The sequence below is a fragment of the Molossus molossus genome, unplaced genomic scaffold (genome assembly GCF_014108415.1).
Source record: "Molossus molossus isolate mMolMol1 unplaced genomic scaffold, mMolMol1.p scaffold_m16_p_8, whole genome shotgun sequence".
Taxonomy (NCBI): domain Eukaryota; kingdom Metazoa; phylum Chordata; class Mammalia; order Chiroptera; family Molossidae; genus Molossus; species Molossus molossus.
This window is the reverse complement of record NW_023425402.1, coordinates 45,952,454-45,973,485: the sequence shown is the minus strand read 5'-3', so window position 1 is coordinate 45,973,485 and position 21,032 is coordinate 45,952,454. Positions and strand designations below refer to the sequence as shown.

The following is a 21,032-nucleotide window of genomic DNA, read 5'->3' as shown; positions in this document are numbered from 1 at the left end:
TAATGAATATATAAGTTTTTTTGTAAATTAAAAAAAGTCAAGTCATTGGTTTTTAATAATATCAAAATGCATTTAATAATTTACTTTGCTCAAAATGTTTCCATTTGAAAATAATGTTATCCTTAAATTTTTATTAAAAATAGAGAAAACCAAAGTAATGATTTACGTATGTATATAATCAAAATACAAAAAGTTCTTCATAAATAAAATTCATAGAACAATTCAGCCCTGGCCAGTTTGGCTCAGCAGTTAGAGCGTCAGCCTGCAGTCCAGAGAGACCCAGATTCGGTTCCTGCTAAGGGCGCATACCTCAACTGCAGAGTACCCCTCCCTGGTTGGGTTGTGCGGGTGGCAGCCACCTGATGTGTCCCTTTCACATCAATGTTTCTCTCTCTCTCCCTCCCACTCTATCTGAACAAAAAAATGGAAAAATGTCCTTGGGTGAAGATAAAAAAAAGTTCATAGAATAATTCAGAACATGATGGCATTATGGTTTTTTGTTTCAAAGTTCGGCACTGCCTCCTTCTAGTAGACAGAATATTAGTATAAAATATTTTTGCTGCAATGGGAAGATGATCAGGTACACAGGTGAATAAGATATTGATATTTTGAATATGGTTAAAAATTAAGTGTGTATAAAGTGCTATTAAGACCTCTATTGGCTATAGATTTATGAATTTGTAACATTAATAAAAAGCAAAGAAAATCAGTGTGCTTTTATTTTAAATTATTTAATTATAATAAACATTTACATTGTAGTTTTGTAAATTAGTCCAAATAAATAATGCATGTTAACCTAAAAAGTTGGATATTAAAATATTTAGCTCAATGAATAGCTTTTAGAGACAGTAAATCATTTTTATTCAACTCTATAGACAGCTCACTGCAAAATAAAAAAATAAATAAAAAAAACTAGATATATTGTTAGAGAGGATCTCAGTTAATAAGAAAATAGGTCCTCAATCGTCTCACTGAGTTTGGGCAGAGTCTGAAGGAAGACAAGGAAAGGTTTAAAGGAATACTTAATTCCTTTTTGTTTTTAAAATTAGAAAATTATAGTAAGTCATTAAAGGAAGGATTCATATACTTGGGTTTAATTTTGAATGATACTATAATATTCTTTATAATTTATATAATCTCCTATCTCAGGAAGTTTAAAGACATAATATTTTAGATAATGATGTTATGAATTATCACCACTTGGAGAACAGATATAAAATCCTTAAGGATCTGATATTTCCTATCCTCTACTTTTGTTATGATCTTAAGGGCCACATAATCTTCACTAAAATAATTTTTAAATTACTCATTTCTCCAGTATATATTTACATCTCAATGCAAGAGTATTGTGGGGTTCTGAAATTTCTTAAGTTACTTAATTGTGATTTATTTGGGGATTATAAGTAACAGAGCTAAACAAGCTCCTGAATTCTTATTTAGAGCCCCTTCCACTGGTCTAATGTAGGCTTCTAATTGAGCTGGAGATTTAGACCTACTTGGACAGTACAGTCAGGGCTGAGCTGGATGAACTGCTCTAGGGTTAATCCTTTGAACAGTGTTAGACCAGGATTAATCTGGAGATGGGTCAGAAATGCTACTTTTCGTGGACTTCGTTTAACACCTTTGAGATTAGGTTCTGTTCTCTGCCGGACTTCTCTGTGGCACCATGGCACTGAATCTAGCCGTGGCAATAAACAAAAACCCCAAACGTGAGAGAGGGTTAAAGAGGAGATGGAGACCGGAAGGGTTACCTGCTGATTGGGAGCAGGAGTTGGCTGCTTAATAACTAAAAAGGATTAGAATTCCTCTTTCAGCAAGATGGAACAGAAGAATTTAATGGATATCTTTTAGGCTAGAAATTGCATAGTAGATATCAGTATGGATATCTGTAGCCCTTTTTAAATTGTTCATCTAATGTCATCATAAGCACATTTAAATGATTTATGTATATCAATGAATTAAAAAAAATTCAAGAGTTCTGTTTAGGTTAAGAAGTGAATATGATATCCGAACTGAGAGATTTTTCCTCAGCACTTTCAAATGGTTTCTTCGATCTAATGATCAAAAATTTGAATGATCTTTTGGTTGCTTTTTCTTCCATTTGTTTTTTTTTTAATTGAATTTATTGGGAGTGATATTGGTTGATAAAAATATGTTTCAGGTGTACAATTCCATAATACATCATCTGTATATTATACATTCACCACCCCAAGTCCTTTATCTTCCCTTTACCCTCTTCTATCTCCCCTCACCCCTCTCCCTTTCCCTCTGGTAATCACCATGCTGTTGTCTATGTCCATGAGTTTTGTTTTGGTTTTGCTTAATCCATTTACTTTTCTAAGAATATAAAGCATCTGCATTTAAAATTTTTTTCTTTACTGAATTTTTTTTAGAGAGAGAGGAAAGGAGAGAGAGAGAGAGAGAAACATAGATGAGAGAAACAATTAGCCGCCTCCTGCATGCCCCCCACTGGGGATTGGGCCCACAACCTGGGCATGTGTCCTGACCAGGAATCGAACCAGCGACCTCTTGGTGCATGGGTCGATGTACAACCACTGAGCCACACCCGCTGGGCTAAAGCATCTACATTTTAAATGGAGGCTTCCATTTTGATCCTTGACTCAAAATTATTTATAAATTTGTTCTAAGAAAAGGATTTTCAAAATATTACTTTCTGTTTCGTGTGTGGGGCTCATTCCAAATTTAAAATATCGTCGTTTATGAAAAACATCTTAGGTTTTGATGTCAGGAATTCTGGTTGATTTGAAAACTGCTGGTAAAGAAACGTCTTCTTTTAAAGACTGTGCCCCTGAAGAATCGGTAACCATGAAATACTGCTGTTCTCTGCTAGCTTTCACGGCCTGACTCTTGTTCCTTGGGTTGCTGTGTCCTTCTGATCGATCTATTGACTTTGGCATTTTTAAAAATAAGCAACTAAAGATTCTACACTTATATTCTGTTCATCTTAACTTCCTTTACAACGGCAGAGGCATTCTCAAAGTTTTGCTCCTTGGAAATTTGAGTTTTTGTTTATTGCCTACTACGCGCCAGGATATGCTCAGCACCACAGATACAGCTGAGAAGGCCAGGATTCCCGCACTCCTGAACATTACTATCAAAGTAGTTTTTTCCCCCCCTTCCAAATACATTTGAATAATTTATTTCTGTTAGATTTCACCAGTACTTATAAGTGAAACAAATGATAAAGCACTTTAAACCTCTAAGATAAAAGGCTTGAAACTTAATTTTAGGTGAAATGTATTGCAAAATAACTCTCCTTAAAGACAAAAGCCAAGTTTGTAGTCTGTGTTCTTGGTCAGATTTCTATTGTGACTGCTGTGACTATTAATTTATTTTGAAATTTTTCTTCCTTAAATTATTAAGAAACTTTGCGAAAAGGATGAAATTGCAAACTATGTTCCTGGGTTTTGGTTTTTTGTTGTTTAGCTACCTAAGAAATTTTATAGGAGAGAATACTACCTCTGTTTCTGTATTGTTCTCTATTGTGTGACAGTAAATAGTATTTGTTGTTTCAACAGGTATAGCACAGAATCGCATTTCCTTTACCTCGTATTTAACATTTAGAGGACCTGAGTCTTCTATCTAGAGAATGGTTCTATGACTTGACACATTTTTTTTCCTTACTGTGATTCCCAATGAAAAAAAATGGAAATGTGAGAAGTTTAAAGTTATATGCCCAGACCTCCTAGGTTCCATCATTATGAACATTATAATTTTTATTACGACAATTTTTAAATTATCAGGTGTGGATTCACCTAAAAATTATGAAGCCATTTTTATTTTCTTCCTTTTATGGTCACAGTGTTCATTCTGTTTATTAAATTAGCACAACTTTATAGTTGACTGTTTTCTATAGAGCAAAATTTCTTTTATTTTCAAAAAATTTATATTTTTATACTTAGAGACATACCCCCTGTTATAGTTTACTGGAGTTGGTTGAGCAAGTTCACTTTTACCTGAGTTCTATTATAAACTTTTAATTTTTATAATTTTCTAAATTTATTATATCCCCTCATAGTCTTTTTTCTTTCTACACTATAGTCATTAACTTTTTAGATAATGGTCATAGGGCTGTTTCTTTGATCACATTAATGTTTTGTTAACTTAGTAATTTATATTTATAAGTTTATATTTGCTTCACTTAGTAATTTACACTTATAATAATTCCATAATTATTATGACAGCTTATTAGTCTATTTGTGAAATTAAACTGAATATGAAATAAATATTCTGAACTTTCAAAATTAACATTTTTAATAAAATTTTATTTTAATTTGTCTTTATAGGTACAATATAAAGTTACAGTGATATAAATTTCCTTGAGTTATGTGAGCTATTTCATCAGTTAGCATAGTTACTTTAAAGTCCTTCAAAATTAATTTTATATTAATTTGAATATAATGATCAGAATTCAATGTATCTATAAGTGTAGTTATATATTTGATTCATGAAATGCTATTCTTTGAATGCCTATGCTGCTGTTAAGGTCTAATTTGGTTGAAATTATCCAAGAAAAATGAAATTAAATTTTTGATGCTTGAGGAATAGATGGGGTGGAGTATTGTATGAGCCTATTATTTCTCTTTCTAATATACAGTAAAATGCCATCACTTGCCTAAAATGTTATAAAAACAACCAGTTACTTTTTGATAAAATTGTTGAAATATATTTAATCTTCCAGTGTACATAGTCTAACATTATTATATTTGTTAAAGTTACTTTATTATAGAAATAAATATCTCAATAAGAAAATCATAATTGTTGTTAACTACTGAAGTTGTATTATTTTCTCCACAACTATCATTTATACCCCTCTTTTTAAAAATATACTAGCAGTTTTTCCTAATATTTCAGTCAAACATGGATAAGTGAAATTTTACTGTATTTTCAAATTTCTGTTAGTTTGGATTTGGGCACTTATATTTTTGACTTGGATACAAATACCTATTCTTTTTTCCCCGTGGTCTTATGAAAAGATATTAAATTGAATTTACTGCATATAAGTAATATCTTAGAAAAAGTTTATCCAATGTAATCTCTACACTGAAACCACACTGTAACACTATTTGTTATGTGGTGGAGTTAAGTATTTGTAAGATGGGCCTGTCTGAGAGTCCAGGGAATTTAAAGATTTAAATACTAAAAGAACCTAGAATGAAATGATCTCACATATGTATTGGGATCCACCCCCCAGACTTCCACCTTGCAGTTACAGTGACGTTCCAGTGTATTTACTTTGCAAGAAAGCAATGCAGACATTTATTTTTACTTTCTTATTGTAGGCTCCCAGCAGTCTTATGGAGACCCTTGAACAGCATCTAAATACATTAGAAGGAAAGAAACCTGGAAACAAGTATGCATTAGTTGTATATTCTAAATAAGATGAAAAATGTTAGAGTCGTTCTTTACGATAACAAGATTTATCATGGTACAACTTATGCTACTATAGTTTTAGGGTATGTTTTATTGTAATTCCTCTGGGTTTCCTCAAAACTCTCCTAAGTCCCATTAATTGATGACAGTGTGACCCTGTGTATAGGTGATTTATTTTCAGATGAATGCAGCAAATTAGTAGGTTGTACCTATGTTAACTGAACTTGCTGATTTTGTGTATTTGCCCTTAGAAGGGATTCACAATATGCAAAAAAGGAGTTGCTCGTGTTTAAAAATTGAGACTATTACCACTGGGCATGAGTGAAAACAAGTACAGTTTCACAAGCAGCCTTGAACACTGTTGTGTTACCAACCCCGCTGTGAAAAAGGCAAATGCTTCAAGTATAGTTTTTTGGACTCCAGACTCTCCCCACTTGAGCCGATCAGTATGGCATGCTGCTGACATTTTACTAAGAGATCTTTTTATAGAGAGAGTAGCAATCAAGCAGTGATAAGTGCAATTCTACTGGATTTTCATACCTTGTGTTGGGTACTTACAATTTTTACTGCTTTTCCTCATTGCATGCAAAATATGTCCAGATTCCATTCCTTTCCTTTGCTTTAACAGGTGTCAAACTTGTGTATTCACAAGACCCAGTGCTTTTCACTCTTTGTGCCTGACACAGATGATAATTCTGCTACCCCCCTTATCTCTGTCTGTGTAAATGACACATCCTGGGAGGGACGTCTCATGAAACTTTCCTTAATCATGCAGTGCCCTGTGTTGTGGCCTCCCCCTCCCCCCACATGTGGTTTAAATAGATTTTCTGATTCTAAAGGTCGGGTCTATTTTATGCTTTGTTATCTCCCCTCTCTGTACAGAGTCAGCTTGAAGTGTCTTGGTGGGCCACCCTGGCTTTATGTTTATTCCGTGTAGATTGACAGCAGGAGTCAGCAGGGACAACCTAAGAACTCAGCATTGCAGGGCTGTAGGCCGATCATGGAATTTACCTGTGATACAGCCATCAAAATGCAACTCCTTTCTGCTTTCTTCTGTCGGCATTCTCCCAGAATCTAGACGCGTGTCTTGATGTTACTTTTTTGTTTCTTGTTTTATTAGCTAAGTGTTATTTCTGTCATTTTCCCAAGTCAGTATAAAAATGATTGCCTGTTTTAAATTTTCAGTGATAACAGTGTAGGAATCTCTCAGTTGTGGCTGTTCGGAATGATGGACCCCTCGGGGGCTTTAGCAGGTTTGTTACCACAGCCCAGGGGTGACCCCGCTTTAGTGTAGGCATGGATGATGAGGCTTTTGTGGATAGATTGATGTCAACTAGAAAAACATGAGAGTATAGTAAGTCACAATAGAAGATGCCCACTTCCAGCCACCCTGTATCAGGGTATGTGGGAAGCCAAGTGAGTTGCCTTGGAACTAAGGAAAAGGAGGCAGGAAGTCTGAGAGAAGTTCCTGCTCTGTGGCAGAGGAACCTCTTTAGCTAAGGAAATACAGATGCATCTTCCCAAGAGTTAAAGTCTCTTCCATGGCCAGTGAGGGCTGCACATCGATGAAAAGTCCACTCTGCATTCTTTCCCCTCAGTTCCCCACACTGCACAGATCCACAGGTCACAGAGACGCAGCCTTCCGTGGTGGTTTAGCCCTGACTTCAAATCCAAATTCGCCCCCTTGTGGCTGCTGCAAACTATTTTTCGGACAGTTGAGCTATGTATACTGAGTTACATTTCTGAGAGCAGTGAAATAAAAACTTCTGTTTCCGATTACCATTTGCTGAGCATAATTTATCTCTCTCCTTTAAAATCATTTTATGCTTGTCAGATTTATTTTCTCAATTGGCTAAGACCACATATGAACTTGTCTTTTGCTTATTCCCTATTTTTAAAATAAGTGAAATACAGTAGTTAACTGTTTTCTTCTTTGTATGTTTGTGCTTACCTGGGAACTTAAGTGAAGGGTGAGTACTATATTGAGTGGCTTTTTTGCATTTGGTTATTACTAAAAATGCAAAAAACACTCTTAAGAGTCCACATTTGGTCTTTGGGACATTTAAAACTGATTTCTGTCCATTGTACACATTTGTGTTTTTTCATTATACCTTTTTATTTGTCGTCCAAGGTGACTGGCATAAATGGTTTTACTTTAGTTTGGTCTTCTTGGATATATAGTATATTTTAGAAATCAAAGTCTTTTTCATTTGTTTGCTAATCAAAAGAATTTCCCATTTCGTATGACAGAAGTACCAAAAGACAATTTTATAAAGAAAATATATTACTTAAGGCTGTTTTCTGTGTCTTTCAGTAACAGTATAAAATTATTCCAACCTTTAGTCAAGTAAATGCATAAAACAGAGCATTTTCAAATGTCTACTATTAAAATATATATATGCCCGTTATATTTAGTTCCTTAAAGACACTGATATTTATTTTTGAACTTTTATGCAATACTGGATGATGCACCTTTGTATATTATCTGTTTCTATGATTCCAAAAGAGAGAAATTGGTTTTATTTTACATGTGGATTTACTACCTGTTGAGGGTGCAGGAAACACAAGATAAGTCTTTAGTGATTAAAATTATTTGGAAGACAGATTTTTCACATCTGAGTTTTGTTTTTGATGTTGTTTGTTTTTATAGCTAGCATTTATAACCAGAACTATGTAGGGGTTATTGTTGTGAATAAGAAATAACAAAATTTTCTCTCTTGATAGCTTACTATTGACATCTAGGAAGTAAATCTAGGCATTCACTATGTGCATCCAAAAAAACCCCACATATTTATTTGTAGAATTTTACAGAATTTAGGGTATATTACTCTATGGTCATTAGTCTCTTCTGAAATTATATTTGTGTTTTATTTTTTCCAGTATGGTTCACTATATGCTAAATTTCTCTAGCTGAAATAATTAGAATAAGTGTAGGTCTTTAATAAATGTCACTACCTATATATATAAAATGTTATAGTCTTTTCTTTGATAAAGGAGAAATGACCAATGGTGGGATAGAAAATCAATGAAGGAGCAAGTGGAAGGAAGCAGTTTATGTGTTGTGTCAGGGGAACTGTGGGCTGGGTGATGTGTTTCCGTCCGGACAGGCTGGAATGTGAAATGAGCGCAGGTGCTGGGCATCAGGCAGACTTGGACTGGAGTATTAAATCCAGCATTAAAGAATGATGGCACACTGGCAAGTTACTTACCCCTCCGAGCCTCGAAGCCTTCAGATTGTTATCAGTGCTTAATGATCCCTTTTAAAGTTGTGATCCCAGTGGGAGCATCGCTGGGTCTCACCTTTTTGATGGAACTTTGCCAAAAGCTGGGATTGGTCCACGAGAACAGAGGTCACCCATCCTGACAGTTTAGTTTCATGCAAAATGATTTTTAAGACTTTTAGCTAAATTTTATTTGTATACAAAGAGTACATAAATGTTTTATTACTTAAAAAATCAGATAGTACAAGAATGTATTTCACTGCCTACACAATGCAAGCTGCTGTGTGAAGTGCCAAGGATATAAAGCACTGAGGCGAGGTCCCTCACGTCTAAGAATTCCACATCTAATGGAGAATACAGATTCTTAGACAAACAATGAAGATACAGTGCAGTAAGTGGCATGATAGCTTGACATGAGAGTAGGAGATTTTCATTTGTTTGTTGAATCCATGGGGTAAACTACGTTCGTCATTTAGTGATAGCATTCATGTAGGAGCTAGGCAAACTAATTCGTGTGCTAATTATGACATTTTATACTTAGATTTGAGCATGATATTCTTTAATGGCAGGTAATTTTATTAATGGCAATTCTTTTATTTTTATTGTATCTTTATTATTGCTATGGAGTAGAGACTATGTTAGAAATTTTCATGCATTAGCTTGGAAACATATTTCAAAAAGTGCTTGCATATCCTCAATTCTGTTTTCTGTAATAGTACTTCTCACTGTGTCCGTACCACTGAGCATTGCTCCATGAAATTGCTTGGGAGATAAATTAATTTCAATTAATTCATTCTTAGCAACTGGCCATGTCAAATGGCTTCTGTGTTTTCTTTGCTGAGTTCAGGGAGTTATTTTCTTAGATTTTTATTTAGATTTAACTCCCTTTCTTTTCCACATATATAAAGGAAAAAATGATGGGAGTGTAGAAATTATTAGTCAGAAACTCATTAGGAAATTTTCAACCTTCCACTATACTAGATTTTTTAGGTGCCTAGGTAACTTTTTGTAGATACAGAGAGCACTGTGAATTCATTTGTTTCAGTAGATCCTTTGAAATAAGCAATAAATATAAATGTATATCCTTTTCTTCATAGGATATGTTATTCTTAAGATTACATTTAGTCAAACTGCACATAACCAAATGAAGTGTTGCCCTTATGCTTCTACCTTCATTATATAGTAGACATGTGTGTGCCCTTACTTGACATTATGCTAATTTTAAGTAAAAACTGAATTTAAACAGAAAATGGCAGGCATGTATTTGCAAATGAAGGTGAACATAAAAGGCATTAATCAGGCATATAACACTAGATTCTTTTGGTACATCCAATAACAAAAATTCATGATATTTTATAAAATTCCTGTTACTAACTCTGTGCTAACTTTGTTCTGCTACATGTGAGGTTTTCTCTCTAGATAAATAGGAAGACATCCTTGCCATCCTTTAAGACCTGGACAATAGGCTTCTTATTGAAATGTATTTTTTATTCATTTTTTTAAAAATAATTCAGGTTAGTAAAATGTAAGCTGTTTAGGCAGCTCTTTCTGAAGCCCCTTGTAGAAATAATGTGCAGTCGCCCCCTGCCGCCATAATTTAACAACAACAACAACAAATTTACTCTGCTACTTTTCCTTCACTGCCTTAGCAATAAGCACTGAGGTTACTGTTCTTTTTCAAGCTCCCACTGGTTCTAACAGGAAATAGGAATATTTTTCATAGATTTCAGTATAGCAATTAAAAGTTGAGACACATTTCAGGCACAGGGCTTATAGGAATTAGGAATTTTTTTTTTGGTGTTCCTTTTATGTATGGCAATTATGAGTAATTAATCACAATATACTTTAATCCTAATGAGTTTTCTAACTTTTTGAAATAATAAAACAGAGGTGTTTGGTTTTTTTTTCTTTATTGATTTTAGAGAGAGGGAGAGAGAAACAGAAACATTGATGAGAGAGAACATCGATTGGCCGCCTCCTGCATGCCCCCGACTGGGGATCTGTCCAACAACCTGGGCATGTGCCCTGACCGGGAATCAAACTGGTGACCTCTCGGTGCATGGGTCGATGCTCAACCACTGAGCCACACCGGTCAGACTTTTTAATTTTATAAAACATGAATTTTTCCAAGTCTTAGCAAAATTTTTTAAATTCGAATTTGGACAGTTTATTTTTTGATGGGCATGGACAATAATGATCAACTCAAAGAACTGGATTGCTAGAGATATAGGGAAATTTTAAATTTAAGAATTCTTAATACTAGAAATTTAGTGGACGGAAACAGAAGAGGATGTCATAACTGAGTAAACGGTGAAAAGTTTTAAATAGTGTGTCCATTACTAAAAGAAAATTTGTATATAAACAAGTTAGTGTTTGACCAAGTGATATTATCAAACTTAAATGCTTCTACAAACGTATTCATGTATATTCAGATTTAATTTTTTGGTTGCCTTTTAGATCTGGTGCTCCCTCTCCATTAAGTAAGGTAAGATTGTTTTTTTGTTTTGTTTAGTTTTAACTGTTTTAACCATTTTCAAGGTACAGTTTAGTGGCATTAAGTACATTCACATTATTGAGCAATATTACTGTCATCCATTTTCATGACTTCTCTATCTTCCAAAACAGCAACTCTACCCTTTAAACATTAACTCCCCGTTTCCCCTATTCCCAGTCCCTGGCTGCCAGTATTTTTCTTTCTGCCTGTATGATTTGGGGTACTCTGGGTACATCATATGAGTAGACTCATCCAGTACCTGTCATTTTGTGACTGGTTTATTTTTCTTAGCATAATATCTTCAAGGTTCATCCATGTGGTAGCATATGTCCTAATTCCTTTTCTTTTCAAGACTTAATAACATTTCATTGTATGAATATACCACATTTCGTTCATTTATTCATCTATCAATGAACACTTGAGTTGCTTCCACCTTTTAAATAATGCTGCTGTGAATTTGAGTGTACAATTATGTCAAGTTCCTGCTTTCAATTCTTTCGGGTATATATGCAGAAGGGGAATTGCTGGATCAAATAACAATTTTATTTTTAAAATTTTGAGAAAAAGTAAGGTAAGTTTTTATGTATGGTCCTTTATATTTTCTAAGTTCAATGTAATATTGCAATATCAACTTAATCCGCTATTTGGACCAAATATTTTTAAGTCGAAGAAGTTTTTATATATTTATATTGCAATGGAAAACAAATGTATTTGTATAACATTTTACTACTTACAAAGCACTTTCACATACTCTGTATCACAGCCCTGTGAGACAGGTGAGGCACATAATATTATGTGAGTTTTAATGGTAAAGAAACCAATGGTAGTTAGCTATCTTTCCACAGGAATCCCTTTTAGACTGTCTACTTTAATAAATGTAAGTACTCCTCTATTTCCCTATCTTTTTTTTTTTTTTTTTTGAAGACTAGCATTTAGGTTATCAGTGACAGGACTATTTGCTTCTATAGCTCTGTAGTTTACTTTTGCCCTATATTTTTTAGACAAAAAAAATGTAATAAATGTGTTCTTTCCTCTTGGGCAAATTTCCATTATATAATTGCTGTCATTACAGACATGAAGAATATCATCATGACTGCAGTGGTGGGTCCCAGACATCCTGCATTGTGCAGTGCCTGGCTGGCTGCCTAAGCTGCCCTTGGGAACTTGAACAATCAAGTAAAACAAACACAAAGCTCCCTGGCGACTCTGACACAAAGCCAGGTTTTAAATCATTTTGTCTGGACGAAAAATTCCAACACATGAACAGAGTGTTGTAAAATGGCATCCTTTGGAATAGTCTGTTTCTACATTCTGGCCAAATTAACTTTTATTGAAATTTTTTTGTGTTGTTGTTGTTGTTGTTAAAACAGGATTATTTTGAGTCTGTTCTCCTCGCTCTCTCAGCTCTTCAGAGCTTGCTGTTACAGGGCAGTTTTTAATGGGCCAACGAAGACCTTCATTTCTGTATTTATGTTGGTGGATTCATGCTGTCATTTAGTTCTTGGTAGTGTTTTATAAACATCACTTTCTAAGCTTATTTATCTGTGTTAATAAAAAAAACAAAAACTAACTTCTATTAGAGGAATTGTCAGTGTCCCTAGTGGACGACATGCAAATTAATTTGTTAGTTCTTTCTATTCTGTTGATTATCTTTCATATTCCATTTGGAAAATTTGAATTTTGGTGAAGAGAGAGGTTTGAGTTGATGTTTTCTGAGTAACAATATTCATACTGCTCATGTTTGTTTTTCTCAAGGTGCTGAATGCTTGGCACTGTGCATCTGTGGGATTTTCACATCTTAATAGTTATATTCTTAGACAGATGACTATTAGACAAATAACTAGTTAGGTCTGGAAAGTCCTATAAAATTTGTATCTCCTCAGTCCTTTTCCTTACATTATTGTTTTTGAACTCTCCTTGAAGTTTAGTCTACTTGAAATCAGATGTGCACCGGCAGCGGGATCTGGTGACCCTTGCTTGATCTTGGTCTTTGTGCGTTTCACTCGCTATTATGTCTCGTTTCCACCTGCGGAGCTGTCAGTCGACTGTTTTGAGATGTTCCACTAATCTTTCTGTTGTGAATATTTGGAGAATTAAATATACAAAGTAAAAGAAAGTAGACTTAGGATAGTCATTTAATGAAAAGTTTAATTTTTAAATATCTTAACCAACTATTAAGTCCTCTTCTTAAAAGTAAACCAGTCCAGGACAATAAATGTTAGCTTTTATTTCACTTTTTATAGTGATGGGACATAGTCATGATATCCTCAAGCTAGAAAGGCCTTGAATGTTTTTTATACATTGTTCTCTGTGAACTACTTTGTAAGTTAGATTTCTAGATTTTAAAAGTGTCTGAGAAGACTTCACAGGAAGTCTGTTTAGGATGCAGAGGAAAAAGAATGGCTTTGATTTTATATGAATTATTACAATCAATAATTTTTAAAAATTTGGGCAGCCAGCAAGATCTTTTCCCCTAATTTTATATTTACGAAATACATTTAGCTTTGATTTTAAACAGAAGTCTTTAAGATGTTAGGCCACACATTTTTATCATTTTACGTAAATTATATTTAACTTTTAAAATTTGAAAGGTGTTTTGTCTGGTATTGATTGTTATAATTCTTTATTTTCAATTTTCTTCCATTGTTTTTCTCCCAAGAAGAGTTGCTAAAAAGATGCTGGGAATGTCATGGGTCTGTAAAGTGGAAGACCTGTTGTTCTGTGCCCTGTAGATTCATATTTGACTAGAGTGTGTTGTGATCTTCATTTTCAGTCTTCTCCAGCCACAACTGTTACGTCTCCTAATTCTACACCAGCTAAAACTATTGACACATCCCCACCAGTTGATTTATTTGCAACTCCATCTGCAGCTGTCCCGGACAGGTTAGTTCATGAGTAATCAGTTAATGTTTGTTAGTATTTTGATGAGTTTTTTTACATATATATACACACACACACACTGAACCTAAATGATTTCAGAAAATGAAAGCTAATCCTAACATGTAATATTTGGGGTTATTTTTAGGTACACAAAGTAAGTTCCTTTACACCGTATACAATTACTGAGGCCTGTACCTCTCTCAAAGCGTTAGTAGGACCTGAGCTCTGGAAATCACCTTATCGCCCACACATTTGGGGAAGGAAGTGGGAAAATCATGCACATGTTGCAACTTCTTCTGATATTGGCTGATATGGAAAATGTTTTCTAAAAGTAGTTTATTCTTATGGGAAATTTAAAAGGTGAGAAAGGTAGGGATAACTGTACATTCTGTGAAATCTCAGGGTTGCCTATAGTGAAGCCCGAACTCATAGGGGCTTCCTCAAAAAATAACTTTAGGTTAACTCTTTGCTTGGCTATTTTGCCTTGAGAAGATTCTAGTCTCATTCTGTAGTGTCTGTGACTCTGCTTGTGAATGCCTTATATTTAGAGGCTTAAGTTTTGAACTAAGCAATAAATAGAAGTAATGCACCCATGTTAACTGTGTGTTATCCTCTATTACTTAGTTCAGCTTTTTGTAATCTCCGGCTTGGTAAAACCAAATCTTTTCTGCCTCTATGCTAAGATAAATTGCTTCTAATAAAAACTATGATTTGGGTCTTCATAAATATATTTTTCTATTCTGAAATGTATACCTGTTGTATTTATTAAATGGACATCAAACCAGGGCAGGTTTCAGGGGTTTTAAAACTTTTTTTAAAGTAGCAGAATCCATTCTTCAAAAGAATATTACTTGGAATTTTAATCTGTAACAAAGATGAAGATGGAACAGCGGTTTGTGAAGAGGGAGTGGGGCACCTGGGACCGCGATGGCTTGGAACCTGGTCTGGTGAGCCTCAGGCCAGTGCTCCTTAAACCTGAATGTACATGTGAAACACCCAGGACCATGTTAAAATAAAGAGTCTGATGTAGGAGATAATGGGGTAAGCCTGAGAATGTTGCATTTTGAGCAACTGCTACTAGTTTGGGGACCACACTTTAAATAGCAGTGCTCTGGGTTCCTCCTTAGAACTTACACAGACGGAGGAGCTTTGAAAAGCACTGCCCCAACTGAATAAGAATAAAAAACATAGAAGTTTTTTTTTTTTAATCCTCACCCAAGGACATTTTTCCATTTTTGTTCAGATAGAGAGGAAGAGAGGGAGAGGGAGGAAGAGAGAGAGAGAAACATTGACATGAAAGGGACACATCTAGTGGCTGCCTCCCACACGACCCAACCAGGGCTAGGGACAAACCACAACCACGCCCTTAGCAGGAACTGAACCCAAGTCTCTCTAGACTGCAGGCCAACGCTCCAACCGCTGAGCCAAACCGGCCAGGGCCATAGAAGTATTTTTAGGTGAGGCCTCTGTACAGGCAAAATTGATACGTTGTAGTTTATTTAGAAAGCAAGGTACATTAGTAATTACTTGATGTAGTATCTCTGATTTCTAAATGAATTCTTCTCAAGAAAATAAATTTTTTCATGCAAAAATATTTTGAAAATAGAGAAAAGGAAAAAATTACCCATAATCCTCTTACCCTAATACTTTAAATATTTGGATTATGTTTCCTTTTGTTACAGCCCTCAAAACCAGCATTTCATAACATGATTAAGAAAATTCCACTTTACTTTTTTTTTTTTTTTTTTTTTTAATGAATTTTTATTTTTTTTTTTGTTACAGATATTTTACCTTTTTACCCCATTGGCAACCCCACCCTACCCCCCCTCCACCCTGTCCCCGGCTTAGTTGTCCATGTCCATTGGTCATGCATACATGCACATAAGTTCTGTGGTTTATCTCTTCCCACCCCCACCCCCCATCCCCTCTTCTGAGGGATGTCAGTCTGTGCCCTACTTCCATGTGTCTGGGTCTACTGTATTCCTCAGACTGTTATGCTCATTATATTCCATATATAAGTGAGATCATGAATTCCACTTTACTTTGAGGCATTTAGGTTTTCCCTTTTAATTTCTGCTCTGTGATCGGGGGAGTGACTCAAAGCTTAGAATACGATTTAACTTGGTCGTTGTCTATAAGAGCAAGAGTTGGCAAACTATGGCCCAGAGGTGAAATCTCACCCACTCTCTGTTTTTGTAAATGAAGTTTTACTGGAACAAAGGCACACTTACTAGTTTAGATATTGTCCGTGTCTTATTTCATTCTACAGTGGCTGAGTCAGGCCTGATGGATCATCTAGCCCACAGACTTAAAATACTTACCATCGGGCCCTTTACAAAAGTAGTTTGCCAGCCTTTGGTATAGAACATAGGCGACACTGCTATACTTCCAAAATAGCATTCTCGTTTCGATTTAAAATATACAAAGCAATGGTGCTTTCTACATACATTTTTATGAAAAGCATCTTTACATTATAAAATTTCAAAATCTGATTTTAAAATTATGTTTTCCATTCAGCACTTCTAAACCTTCTAGCGATCTCCTGGACCTTCAGCCAGACTTTTCTTCTGGAGGGGCGGCAGCGGCCGCAGCACCAGCAGCAGCACCACCTTCTGGAGGAGCCACTGCCTGGGGAGGTGAGGGGACCCGGCAGCCATGCCATCTCTCTGTTTAGTTGTCTTTATTCAGCCTGTGATTGTTATGCTTACCTTCTGAGGGTCTGAATTGGTGCTAGGAATTTGGAGAAAAAAAATGTTCAGAATAGTGTCTATTGATTGAAATATGTATTAAGAGACAGAGACAGAAAAAGTACCTGTAATACAGTTAAAAGGTTCAAGTAGTCATATAGTATTTATTTTAAAAGTTGTAACAAAAGCAGTACTTTCCTTTGCTCTTCTGAGTCACTGATTATTTTTAGGGTTGTTGTCTAGAGATTCAGGCTTTAGAGGACTGGGTATTCCTACACACTGTTGACGCTGTGCAAAGACAGCATTCTAATTTGGCTTTCTCAGGTACAGCCTCCTTCATGGATTCCTAAGGCTGGACTTTTAGTCACATTGTATTTGGCTTAATGCAGTTGAAATCTGGGATGGATTCTTGTTTGTGCCAGAAAAAAAATCGACTCTAAACCGATCGAGAGGAATTCCCATTTTATTCATGTATCTTGGGAAAAAATTAAGTTTTTATAAGTATCTGATTTAAAAGCATATTTAATACTAATATAAAAGTTACATTAATTACTCCATAATTCTCAAAGCTACACAGAGCTGGTTTGAAATACCTTGCCCTATTGCATCAAACTATCAAAATATTTTTTTTTAAGTTTAAAAATGACTCATAAAACTATAGAAACAAGATGGTGGAATAGGAGGTGCCCTATTGTATCTCCGTACAGCAACAATAATTTGGCAACCATCCAAGGACAAAAGTGCCTTTGTGGGAACACTGCAGTCCAGGTAGGAGATTATAAAACCCCCAGGAGAGCCCAAACTGAGGAGGGTTATTTTGAGAAGGCAGGTGGGAGGCTGGATCCCAACCTTGGTTCTGACTATAGACCTGTAGACACCCTTGCCATCCCCCACAGACTCACCTAAAGTCTTGTTAGGCCTTGGTCCAGCAATACCCACCAAGGGACCCAGCAGGAGCCTTGTGTGCCCATGCCTTGGGTGACAGCCCTGCTGAGATTGGTCTTAGCTGGGGACCCTGAAACAGCCTGTGATCCCGTTCTAACCCATCTCATTTTTGGCCCAGGAGCAGTCCTGCTGGCCCAAGGTTCCAGCGGTGACACATCAGTTCGTGCCCCAGACTCAGGCCCAGTGACCTTTGTTCAACCTCAAATCCTGAAGGAGCCCAGTGGCTCAACTCCACCCTTTCCCAGCCTTAGTCAAGGAGCAGCCCTGCACACCTAGCGACCCAACGAGAGACATACCCATCCATGCCCCGAGAGGCAGGCCTGCATACCTTGGTCCTGACTTAAAGCTGCCTTTTTTTTTTTTTTTTTTTTTTTTTTTTGATTTTTAGAGAAAGAAGAAGGGGGAGGGAGAAAGAGATAGAAAGAAACATTGATGAGAGAAAACATTGATTGGCCGCCTCCTGCATGCCCCCCACTGGGGATCAGGCCCACAACCTGGGCATGTACTCTGACTGGGAATCGAACCAGTAACATCTTGCTGCATGGGTCAATGCTCAACCACTGAGCCACACCGGCCAGGCTAAAACTGCCCTTTGAATCAGTTCCAACCCCACTCTGTTGCAGTCTAGAACTAGTCCTGCCTGCCCAGTGACTGAGCAGCATCCACACCCATTTATACACCTGGTAACAAACCCACCACCTTTGAACCCACCTGTAGACCCTGAAGTGGACCTTTGTCTCCAGCTCCATCTCTAGTGAGCAATGTCCTGAAGGCAGTCTCATCTACCCAGGGACTAGGCAGGATCCACACCCACCCAAGGATCTGGTAACAGACTCACTAACCATGGACCCATAGCAGGCCCAGCAGCAGCCATGTGATATGGTTCCAACCCCATTCAACTGCAATCCTGGAGGCAATATCATCAGTCCAGAGACCTGACAGGAGAAGGTCTTCACCTGCCTAAACCAGTTATTAAAGACTGGAAGAGGTGTTTGCTCCTTCAAATGCACAGATATCAACCAAGGGCTACATAGATCACAATGAATCAGACAAACAAACATGACGCCACCCAAGGAAACTAATAAAGATCTAGTAACCAACCCAAAGGAATGGAGATCTATAAATTGCCTGGCAAAGAATTCAAAATAACCATCCTAAAGAAGCCCAATTATATCCAGGAGAACACAGATAGACAACTAAACGAAATCAAGGAAACAATACATTAATAAAATGAGAAGTTTAATAAGAAAGAATCAAACAGAAATCCTGGATCTGCAGAATACAATGCCTGAACTCAAAAGCTCAAGAGAGTTTTGATGGGAAACTTGATTGGACAGAATAAAGAATCAGCAAACTCAAAGACAAATCATTAGAAAATAGCCAGTTAGAGGAACACAAAGGACAAAGGGTGAATAAACCATAGGGAACCTATAGAATGCCATCACATACATGAATGCATGTATTCATTATGGAAGTCCCAGAAGGAGAAGAAAGGGGCATAATGCTTATTTATAGAAATATTGGAGAGAGAGAGACAAGAGAGAGAGAGAAAGAGAGAGAGAGATCAGTGAACAAAGAATAAATAAAATGTGTTACAGTCAATGGAATAGTATTCAGCCCTTAGAAAGGAAATTCTGCTCTGGCCAGTTTGGCTCAGCAGTTGGAGCGTCAGCTTGCAGACCAGAGAGTTCCAGGTTCAGTTCCCACTAGGCCCTAGTGGCTAAGGGCACATACCAAAAAAAAAAAAAAAAAAAAGGAAATTCTCCCATTTGTCATAACATAGATGAATATGGGGGACATTATGCTAAGTGAATAAGCCAGAAACAGAAACACAAATACTGTATGATCTCTCTTAAATATAGAATCTGAAAAAGTCAAACTCATAGAAGCAAAAAGTAGAATGGTGGTTGCCAGGGGCTGGAGTTGGAGGGGGGGAGGGCATGGGGCAGGACAGGAAAATGTTGGCCAAAGGTACTGTTGCAGGAGAAGCCCCGAAAGTCTAAATTCAGAATCGATTCCAAAGAACTGACATGTAGCCTTATTCAAATGCGTGAGAGCTTTAATAGGAGAAACATACCTACATGGGCAAAGCAGCTACTTGCTCCCAGTGGTGGCCAGCTAGGAAAAAATCCACCCCCCTCCCAGGACAAAGTCTCTGTTTTATAGGGGGTTAACAAGAAAACCATATGGTGGGTAGTCACATAGACCAGACAAACCCAAGGCTACAGAGAGTTAAACAGTCACAGAAAGTCCAATGTGTCCCAGATGCTTTTACTGCTGGAGACGTATTACATCTATGAGCTCCCCTACCTACAGGTACAAACAGTCAGTTGTAAGATGAGTAAGTTTGGAAGATATAGCATTGTGACTATAATTAACGATATGTTGTATACTTAAAATTCTCACCACAAAAATATAGTAATTATGTGAGATGATGGCTGTGATAGTTTGTGATCATTACTTCACAATGTTCATGTATATCAAACTTTCACATTGTATATCTCAACTATGTACAATTTTTATTTGTCAGTGGAAGGTGAGAGAAATCAAAGATTTTTAAAAATACAAAAGATGAAAATACTGTGTGTGTGTGTATATATATATATATATATATATATATATATATATACACACATGCACACACATGCACACACATATAAAAGATGGTAAGAGGAGCCTCCCTCCCCCAAAAAATATAGAGAGAAAACATAAAAATATTAACTCCTTACTTTTGACTAGTATTTTGTTTAGCTGGAGGGTGGTGATGAGACTTCCAGCAGTGATAAAATGGAAGATGAAAAGTAAAATTTCTCAAGAAAATGTATGATAATTAAGCATGTTGGTGAATAATTGATGATGAAATTTTTTTCCATTCCTGGAGAGGCTTCAGTCTTCAAAATCGTAACTTTCTAGATTCTCTTAGTGTGCCTGGAGGGTGCTCTACATAATATTCACTGGGTGTGCAAAATGCATGACCGAATGTGATTAGTTTAATATCTAATTTATATGTCTCAGTTTTTTTAATGTCCTCTAGAACTTCTGGGTTACGAGTTCTCATATTGTTTTTAAAGCTCTGAAAAAATATCTTTCTCATGAGCTCTGATAAAAAAAAAAAAGTTTATCATTAAAGTAAATTTCCAGTAACATTCATGAATTCAAATATGAGCCCTGAGGTGCTTCATGTGACTGAGAATAGAAAAATGCCTTGAACACTCTAAACGTTTAACCTACAGTCATAGTACAGTTACTCAGATGCCCACTGTAGTCCCACTGTTGAACACTAAGAAAGTATGAACCTCCCAGTGGAATGCTGACCTCAGAAGGGCTGAAAAGTTGCAATTCAATATAATGTATCACATTTATCTTAAAGGTAATTCTCATGTGTTATAACATCCTGTTTGTAAAGGTAAA

At 36.2% G+C, this 21,032-nt stretch overlaps 1 protein-coding gene across 7 annotated transcripts in view; it reads left to right on the top strand.

Moving 5' to 3' along the window:
• The window catches only part of SNAP91 (synaptosome associated protein 91), a 130,470-nt gene that overhangs the window by 61,308 nt on the left and 48,130 nt on the right, over positions 1 to 21,032 (top strand). For 5 of the 7 annotated variants that reach the window (XM_036247944.1, XM_036247945.1, XM_036247949.1 and 2 more), the window contains exons 10-14: positions 5,304 to 5,374; positions 7,359 to 7,364; positions 11,073 to 11,100; positions 13,883 to 13,992; positions 16,507 to 16,625. In XM_036247944.1, coding sequence (XP_036103837.1) covers positions 5,304 to 5,374; positions 7,359 to 7,364; positions 11,073 to 11,100; positions 13,883 to 13,992; positions 16,507 to 16,625 — 334 coding nt within the window. The remainder of the gene's footprint in view (positions 1 to 5,303; positions 5,375 to 7,358; positions 7,365 to 11,072; positions 11,101 to 13,882; positions 13,993 to 16,506; positions 16,626 to 21,032) is intronic. The other 2 variants (XM_036247948.1, XM_036247946.1) reach the window with 1 other exon arrangement.